The sequence below is a fragment of the Rhagoletis zephyria genome, unplaced genomic scaffold (genome assembly GCF_001687245.7).
Source record: "Rhagoletis zephyria isolate East Lansing unplaced genomic scaffold, Rhagoletis_zephyria_1.1 Rzeph_scaffold_08977, whole genome shotgun sequence".
In the NCBI taxonomy this organism is placed as follows: Eukaryota; Metazoa; Arthropoda; class Insecta; order Diptera; family Tephritidae; genus Rhagoletis; species Rhagoletis zephyria.
In genome coordinates, this window is record NW_016166056.1 from 15,343 (window position 1) to 25,435 (window position 10,093).

General features: G+C 40.6%; 1 protein-coding gene across 1 annotated transcript in view; it reads right to left on the bottom strand.

The window, feature by feature from the left end:
• Positions 1–9,620, bottom strand: part of LOC108375459 (uncharacterized) — a 19,087-nt gene extending 9,467 nt beyond the window's left edge. Inside the window, 9 exon segments of the mRNA XM_017631592.1 lie at positions 5,907–6,062; positions 6,128–6,282; positions 6,339–6,645; positions 6,713–7,589; positions 8,576–8,873; positions 8,934–9,031; positions 9,033–9,136; positions 9,139–9,244; positions 9,246–9,620. Coding sequence (XP_017487081.1) covers positions 5,907–6,062; positions 6,128–6,282; positions 6,339–6,645; positions 6,713–7,589; positions 8,576–8,873; positions 8,934–9,031; positions 9,033–9,136; positions 9,139–9,244; positions 9,246–9,620 — 2,476 coding nt within the window.
• Positions 9,621–10,093: the final 473 nt, after the last annotated feature.

Below are 10,093 nucleotides of genomic sequence, written 5' to 3' on the forward strand. Positions count from 1 at the left end.
CACAGGGACTCAAACGGTGGTCGGCGAATTATCTGAGTGGTCGACAGTCGTCATTAATATTTAGGGACAAAACCAGCTACCCAAGAAAAATTACACAGGTTGGTGTCCTATCCACACTATAGTTTAATTATTATATCTCAAAGCTCCCTCAACCACCAGAGGGAGTCAATATTGTATCTTATGCTGACGATTGCTCGATTATGGCGTCTGGGAATCGAATTGACGGCTTGTGCTCGAAAGTAAACGGTTATCTCGCCGAACTTTCACGCTTCTTCACTGCAAGGAGCCTTGCCCTAGCCCCTGCGAAATTCTTGGCAACCCTATTCACCACCTGGACGAAGGAGGTCAGACTGCAACTGGGTATTCACAATACCGACGGTGAATAACACCAAAATCCTCGGAGTTACCTTCTGCTCTCAACCGCAATTGTCAACAAAGTACAGAGCCGCAACAATTTCCTCAAGTCGCTGGCCGGCAGCACTTGGCGCAAATACAAAGAAACGTTGCTGGCAACATACAAGGCAATTGTCCGGCCGGTTCTGAACTATGCAGCGCCCGTGTGGTCACCGGGGACTTGCAGGACGCAGTGGATGAAGCTACAGACCTGCCAGAATACGCACTTGGACGGGACAGAACTTTGTCTGTCTCGGGAGAAACGCACCACAATAGCCCAACTTCGCTCTGGCTATTGCAGCAGGCTAAACTCGTACCTCAGCAGAATTAATGGAGATGTGCCCAACCAATGCCCGGCATGTGGTGAGCCGCCACCTCTTCAAATGCCCCCGAGAACCCCACCCAGCTGACGCCCCTGTCCTTATGGACAGACCCAGTCGAAGTCGCGCACTTCCTGGGCCTCCCTTAGCTGAAACGAACGACAACGTTGACGGATGAACCGACCCAAGCGGGGCTTAGTAGCCGCCACAACAACAACAACAACCACAGCCACAAGCTATTTCGCTAGCTACATCAGCAATAATACACCATAGCCACAGCCCAGTGATGATAAAGTTGCCACAATTGTGCTTTTTTGGTACAATTTGAAACGAAAAAGTACATTGACACCACACAGATATTTTTGGTACAATTTGGAGATGCAGAGCATATTTCGATTGGTTTTATATTTACGTTGGTTGAAAACTTCTACTTATTTATACAAATACTTTCTTCCTTCTCTACTCCATATAAACTTCGACTAAATTTGTTTTACATTACTTTACGTTACTTATGTAAATGGTTTTGTGTTTTTCAACCTGTCACCTTTTTAACCGGAGCACGAGAACTTAAAAAAAAATTAAATATATACAAGTTTTTGGAACAAATTAAATTAATTAAAAACGAACTGAACGACCCGATGTTTGCAATACTTTTTAAAATAGCTCAAGGTATATTGTTTATTCCACATTCCTCCGAAAATGTTTAACGTGTCTTTTCTTGTTCAGAATCTGATAAAAACCAAACGTAGAAATAGATTACAAGTACAAAACCTCCGTTCTTTAATAAAAGCAAAAGATTATATCAAATCTTCTCAAAGTTTTTGAAATGATATGAAAATACATACAGGGTAGAGCTGAAAAACTATCGATAGTTGGACCATTCGATGTTTTCGATAGTTTTGGGCCTCACCATACTATCGGTAAGAGATGCATAATCTTAAGAGAAAAAATATGAGATACTTACTACGGCACTAATTATATTGAACATGGTAGTATTAGTAGAAAAAATATGTAGGCTAGCTTTATGAGCTATTTTAGTGTGATTTATTAAAAAATAGCAAAATTTTTTTTAATTTCACTTTTATTTCAACATATTTATGTAGATTAAAAGAAAAATACTGATAAAAATAAAATATTTTACACAAATACCAAAAAACATAATCGATAATCGCATGAGGCTATTGCCTGAAAATTTTAAAATGCGCTTGGTGGCATTGTGCTACTCTGATAGCACGGCCGAGTAATCATAGTCAACTTATGTACAGTAGTCGAACAAATTATATCCGCACCAAATTTTCACAAGTTTTAAAATATTATTTTTGCTGTTTTTTAATTTTGGTTAGTTTTTTATAGTTCATTCTTTAAAAACATCCGTATTGGGTATTTTCCAAAATTTGGTGCAATTGTGTGAACAGCCAAAATATTTTTCTTTATCCCAATCACGAAAATTAATTTGTTGAAATTATTCAATAGAGGATCGCTGTATTGTACCAATCTTTTGACTACAAAAATCAAAATTGTCCCATTTTTTTTTAACAATAAAAATGTACAAATGCACCAATCGAGTGACACTGCCTTAAAAATGTATGCAATTTAAAAAAGAATTCAACAAATTTTCGTTAAAATTTCGAGTGTTTTTATTAAATTCTGAGTATGCAGTTTTGTGGCGCATTGAATTGTAGTAGAATAAAGTATGAGTTTCAAATGGCTAAAAATTTCGATTGATTTTTTAGAATTTTTAAAAAGTTCGAAACTTGCACGAAAATTTGTTGATTTTTTTTTTTTTAATATTGCACAAGTATGCAATACTTGGAAACTAAAGGAGATATACAAAAATGAAGAACACCATTTCTAAGTTATTGATTAGTTTAATATGACTGCATCACTAGCTAAATTTTTAAATGAGATTCCTAAAAACTGATAACATCAATCGAAAGACCTTATTTCAAAATATATAACTGCATCTAGAACTAAAAATTGTCAAAATGGCGCTTACGACAATCTTTTACCCAGGCGACGAAATAAATGGTGAGTGTCGATCCTATTCTAGCGGGTTTTTCCAAGACTTGGCGTATTGTGAATAACGGATCTATAATGAATTTGCCAGCGCTCGAAACGTCACATACGATATCGTATTACTCGTCACGTAAAAACACATTTTTCGGATTATGACATAGGTGAACGTACTCTTTATCCCATTCAGGTTATACGACTGACGTATCACGTAATTTTCTTTCGTATAGTTTTCGATCCGTGAACGGATGTTACGATTCGAGCCCAGGTCTAAAGCCGCAATAATAAATCCATCTAGTTCGTTGACGGTGGGCTTCAGTCTTTCACACATTCACTCGATAAGACCTTGTAAACTATGCTTCGAAGGCTGATCCCGCGGTAGTGGGCGCGTATGGCGGGGTCGCCTTTCTTGTAGATTGGGCAGAGCACACTTAAATTCCAGTCGTCGGCGGGCCGTCAGCTCCAGTAGCGTTAATGTGTTTCAGCCGCGTAATCGGTATTCGTTCCTCGTCATAGTTAGGCAGCGGGACACCGACTCCATCGTCATCGACTGGGGGCTCCGGTTCGTGTTCTCCACTACTGCCAGTCAGGGTGGAAAAATGTTCCCTCCATAATTTAAGTACATTCTGGCGGCCGCTGTGGAGTAGTGGTAAGCAGTGCGCGCTTTTACTTCGCAGGGCCTGGGTTCAAGCCCTGGTAAAAGCAAAAAAGCAACATCGCAACAAAAAAAAAAAAACAAAAATGTAGAAAAAAGATTTTTCTTAACAGCGGTGGCGTCTCGACAGGTAATGGCAAACCTCCGAGTATATTTCTGCCACGAAAAACAGCTTCTCATAAAAATACAAACGCCGTTCAGAGTCGGCGTAAAATTGTGGGTCCCTCCCCTTTGTGTGACATAATCAAGGCGCACGCCACAAATCAGAGGAGAAGCTCGGCCAAACACTAACATATGTGTAAGCGCCAATTATTATTATTCAGTCTCTAGGTCGCCATTCAGTAAATCGTCTAACTTTCTGAAAAAATATTCGGGCGTTTTTCCTGTTGGCCAGCATTACAAGCTCTTCNAGTCTCTAGGTCGCCATTCAGTAAATCGTCTAACTTTCTGAAAAAATATTCGGGCGTTTTTCCTGTTGGCCAGCATTACAAGCTCTACGCACTCACGTATTTCGGCCTCTCTCTTCTTAATGCGGCAAATACGTCTCGCTTCCCTCTTCAGTTCCCTACAACGGTCCGACATGGTTCGCGTTCGCAGCGTGGCCTTGTAGGCGGCATCTTTTTTCCCTGCAGCTTCCTGGCACTCCTCATCGTACCAATTGTCGCGCTCGCTGAAATCCGACTGTTTCTTCGGTGGCGGTACTTAATGAGCGAAAAATGTGGCTCCACTGATCGCGTATGTCGGTTTGTTGAAGAGTGCTCTCAGAGAGCAGGTGTGTGAGACGAGTGGCGAATAAATTGGCCGTCTGTTGTGATTGCAGCTTTTCGATGTTAAGCTTTCCTTGCATTGTTGAGCGCATATTATTTGCACAGAAGGTGGGTGCGTATCTTGGCTGCAACTAAGGGCCATTTTCACCAACTCTGGTTAACACTAATCGCCAGTTAAACATCGTTACCGATGGTACTGACTCCATTAATTTAGCATTGGGTCGGTAACAATGTTCAGCTGGCGATAAATGTTAACCAGAGATGGTGAAAACGTCCCTAAGTGTTGTGTCTGCAAACAAAAATCAGCTGTTCCTTTTGGCCGCGTACTTGGGTTTACACAAGTAAATTTTGCAGATACAATGGCAATACATTCACCTTTTTTAATATATATTCACACTTCTATCGATGTTTTCATAACTGCCTTTGGTTTTTCGAAGACAGTTGATTGTCTGGACACCTACTTTAAATACGTATTCTCAATTGTCTTGTCTTGTGTAAATGCAAGGTTATACAACTGTCAGCATTGCCGTACTTACTTGCGTCAAAAGTTGAGTGTTGGCCAACGTTCGTTGGGTCCGTCGACGCAAGGATTGCCAATCTGTTAGTTAGTTATTTTCATCCTTGAGTGGAACGTACGCAAATTACATATTCTGACGAGGCCATTCGTCGCTGTCGTCAAGCTCAACCAACGGAGGGCTCGGCAAGGATGCCAGTCAGACTGGGTTGGACCAGGGGAAGAGAAGCGTTAGTTCAGCGGGGTTCAGTGGGCACGGAAAGAGGTGTGTGAGATGACTCTTCGCATGCCGGACATACGTTGGGCGCAAACTTACAAAATTTAATATGTCCGCCGTTCTGATGAAGCACCAAAGATGGGAATCAATTGTCCAACAACAGTGAGTTGGAACGGAAGCATCCATAGGGAGCGTAATTACAAAATTAATCATTATGCAGAAGGTTCGTGAAATTGCTGCTGAGCCATCCAACCTCAAATCAGCAATGATGAAAATCGATAAGAAGCTGAGCGCATTAGAAAAATTGCAAGGAGAAAATGAGGAGCAAAATAAAAACGCCCATCTCAAGATGCCAACACGTTAATGAGAATGCGTTGGTGTCTACAGATATAATTAAGTATGAAATACCGCAAATAGCTAATGAAAGCTTAGTTTCATTGTTCTCTCAGCTTTGTAAGACAATGAACTTGGCTCTATTTAGCATCCGCTCAGGTTTTCGCATGCGCCAGAAAAGCAGTGCAAATCTATTTACTATTATCTTCAAGTTTATTCTTATATGACCCCCAGCCCTACCTTTGTTCAAAGCGAATTATTATTACATTTGAAACATATCTGTGTTCGTATGGAAAAGTAGCTTATGTCGAAAGGCAGACTTTAGTATAATGCTGCATTCCCTTTATTCTTTAAACGACAAGGACTTTTTTGAAGAGACTTAATAAGAATATTGACTTGCAAGTATCGGAATTATTTCTTGCACGTTTATTTGCCAAAAGTTGTTCAACGGCTCAGCGCCAGTGAGTAATTCGCAATCGTATGCTGCGAATGCCGATTTATACTAAAGCCAGCCTTTCGACATAAGCTACTTTTCCATACGAACACAGATATGGTTAAACGAAATATATCACGCGGACGAAAGCTAGTACATGCATACATACATACTATAAGTGAATAAATATTATAAAGCTAACTTCGAAACGAAAAACCCTACACCACCGCACGTTTTAATTAAAACATAAACACGACTTACCAGTAATTTTGTGAACCTCAGATACAGAGGGTGATTCGCGCATAGCATCGGCCAAATCCTCCTTCAGTCTAGAATCCCCATGCGATACGGCAAAATCAGAATCCAAGTGATCGTGATGAAAACGATCCATAAGCTTAGGACTTTGCTCTATACTACCTAATGATTGAATTTTATGAACCAAAAAAAAAATCGATTCAACTTAAAATAAGTTGTCTACGTACTGTAAGAACCCGATTCGATGAGGACCGGCAAGGAGCAGCGCGCTGTAGCAGTGGCTGGCATACTTAATGGGTGCGATCGCATAGCTGCAGCTGTGGGCGTAGGCTTGGTTACCCCTATTTCCACGGCCTCGACATCGACATGATTCAAATTAGACCTAAAATTCACAGTTGATTATTCAGTTTCAGTTTTTGAAAGATTTAGGTAAGAGACCCGCTGGGTGTGTTGTAGGTTTTGAACACGCATTGTGGCCCCATCCAAAGGCGACGATGTGGTCCGGCGTGTGTTATTATTTCTACTTGTGATACCCAACTCTCAGTTTTTTCCTCCACGTCATCAAAATTATGTATACTATCCAACATTAAACAGGAATATCGATCCTTCATTAACCAATTATCATTTGTTAATGGTGGCATCAATTCATGAGATCCATCCCTTCGTCTACCAAGATTCCATTGCGCTTTAGCTTCCACTTCCAATTCAATTGGAGTGTCATCACAAATTTTTTCTTTGGCTATATCTATCAAAAAATATCCTATCTTAGTATTATATACTTAATGAAGAAAAACAATATATATGTATATTACTTGATGCAAGTTTCGTATCCAAATCGTATTGAATTAGAGCACCATGGCCAGCCATGACGAAAAGCGAATCAACTGCCTTGCGCTGAATCCGATGTGATGCTTCCCGAGTGACATTTGGTGGTTCAAGTAACCAAGAACGAGATTTTGCAAAAATAGCACATACACTCAAAGGTTTTCCATTGTCATCTGACAACGAAGAGTGTCTTTGTCGCTGTGAGGCGCTAGATGTACCACCAGTAGTCACACCGATTTTACCGTGCATAGCAAGCCCGGCAGATCCAGGAGGAGAACCGAGCGCAAATGGCTGTCGTAGCTGAGCCAAAGCCAAAACAATTGTAGGACGTGGAAATGGTGGGAGTGTCGTATTGTGGTACGGTTGCAGTGATTGCATAAAAGTCGTACTTTCCGAATGAGAAATTGGAGAATTTGATCGTCCATCTGCTGACAAGCCCGCAGAACGATGAAAGCGGGACAGTTTATTAACAACATGTAACGAAGTATGTGTCCGCACACCCATTGGACCACCGTACGGTGTTATTGGGAAGACGTGAGTAGTTCCACGCAAAGTTGAAACCGCTACCCATCTTGAGTCCAGAGAAAATGCTATATTTTGAACCTTTGCACTGGTGTCGCCCCTATGTAATACATACAGATGATGTACCGCTGACAAACTAGCGCTTACTGGATGTGGTTGTATACGGAAAACATGGAAATCATGACCGCGCCTGTCTGCAGTTAACAACAACATGCCTGAGTTGTCGAACTCCATAGCCACAACAGCTTCTGAGTGGGCGATAAAATGAGCTACAATGGATTCATTGTCAATAACGCCAGTGCTGGATGTTGTTGAGTTGGGACTGTAGTCTTTATTGATTTGCTGAGAGAAAAAATTAAAAGCGCAAAAATATTACAAAAACTATGTACATAAAGTATTTTGCAGAAAAATAGAAACAAATTCTCAAACATTTTTGATCGCCATTTTAAAAATTAGTGCGCCTGAGCCATACTACATACGCATTTTAAATGTCTTTCGATTTACTTCTTATTGCTTTCATGCTGCGGATATCTCAATCTCAACATTCATTTTCATTTTCAATAAGTTANTTGCTTTCATGCTGCGGATATCTCAATCTCAACATTCATTTTCATTTTCATTAAGTTAATCTTTACCCTAAACCGCTTAAGCACGTTTCGATCACGATTGAGAGAATACAAAGGTTGCGCCGACCTCGGACCGCTATTCCTCTCTTAACGAATTTGACAGAATCGTTGTTTGCATGACGTGCAACTTGTTTACGTTTTCCTTGCAACATTTTTTCTTCTTCTTCCATTCTTGCTCACGTTTTGGCATTTCTCTCTCGCAATTGCACTAGTGTGACGTCACACAAAAGTTATTCTCAAAAATCCTCTCTGATCGGCGCAATCTTGTATTCTATCATTCTTGCGTTTCGATAGTTCAGTATAAAGGCGGCAAGAAAGAGAGATCGAAGGGAGAAACAGAGAGTGATGGCAGNTTCTTAGCCATTTCTTGTACGTCATTTTATAAGGAGTTTTTGCTTTTCTTAAGAGCTGGATACTAAGCTTTACCCTAAACCGCTTAAGCACGTTTCGATAGTTCAGNGAGAGAGAGAGAGAGTGGAGGAAGAGAGAGATACTTTCGTTGCTCGCCATGTTAAATTATTTTCGTGACGATTTATCAATTCACTACCGCCGCTGAGGAAGTTCCATTTCAAAAAATATGCACTATTACAAATTTGGATTCAAGATTATGAAATAGCTTGCTACACTAATGTATTATTAAATATGGCGATCGATATTGTATGAGCATTTGGGTGTGTATGATTCTTTAATGCAATGTTTAACCTCCATATCCATTATAGTAACAATGCCCGGTTGTTTGGCATCGACGCCAGTGCTGGAATCGAAACTACTATTTTTTGATAAGCTGCCACTGCCAGATGTTCCCGTCAAACCTGCTGCCACTTGCTCACCAAGCTCTCGCAATCCTTTACCAAACGACTTTGCGGCATTTAGTACAGTTGCTGTATAGCTGGCTATGCCCTCGCCATCCCAGCCGCCACCACTGCGTTTTGACGGAATTAACTTTTGCTCAGCATAGGCTAGCCAACGTTGTCCCAGAGCCACAGGGTTCGGATTAATGCTTAAGAAAACAATTACGTTTATACATCAGAAATTAGCATAGCTATAAATAACAACATACCCAGGACTCGGATAGCAAGTAGTTATAGAAAGTCGATCTTCCAGTGTACCGGCATCAAAAACAGCTAGACGTTCATGAAATACAGCCACCAAGGACGAACCGATTTGCGAGTACATCAAGAATTGGATTTTTAAATTTAATCGTCTTCACTTGCTTTCCAGTCTTAAGAGATACAAAATTTAGGGTACAAAACTGTGGTGCGTGGAAGCCGTACCGCTGTCCACTAATGCAATCAAAGGCCGTTTCTCGGCAAAAGCGTCCATCGTTTCATCAGCACGTCCATGCTCATCCGTAAATCGCGTAGGACCAGGTGGTCGGCAGGACACGCAACGTCGAGACAACACCATGACGCCACGAGAGTACTTCAATAGCCTCGCCGTTTGCCGGTATTGCCCACACTTGTACACCAAGTCCATAACCGAGTACTAATAGCAACGGCGGAGCCACATGCCCTTCCATTTCCCAATCAGCGCCAAAGCATGGATCACTTATATCGGCAGTTGTCTCAAACCTTGCCCATATTATTGTGTCTTTGGGCTCAGTGTGCGACTGATGCGTCACCAACGTTACATCGCTAATAAACCCAATGGCGGAGTCCAGAATCGATCGATCACTCACAACCTGGGGCGGAACAATTGCAGGCACAGCTATGCCATGGGACTGGCGTCGAGGTGAGTCCGCAGACATCTTATTCCAATAACTCTCTGCCGAAGTTGTGCGCAAAGTAGCACAGAACTCCTAGAGAGCTGAATATCCCAAGAGCAATTTGTAATTCGATATCGACTTCAGCAACTTTTTAATCCGAAGCTTTATAGATTCTTATATGTATTCGATTATCGTATTGCACGGATGTATGTATGTATATATAATAATTGTGTGTGCAAAATCGCGCTTTCTGAAATTTTAAAATATATTGTAAAATTAAAAATAAAACAAGCACATGCTTCAAAGATTATAAAAATGTGATTTTAGTATTTCGAAACTGTATGGTGGAAAGTGTAAAATAATCTAATTTATCATGGAAGTGTGTTCAATACATAACAAAAAATGATCACGGCTGTATTTTTTGCTGATATATTATATACATATGTTCCATTTAGTTAAACATATAAGAATATTGTAGTATGATACCACAAAAACGTATATTTTCTATAAAAGAT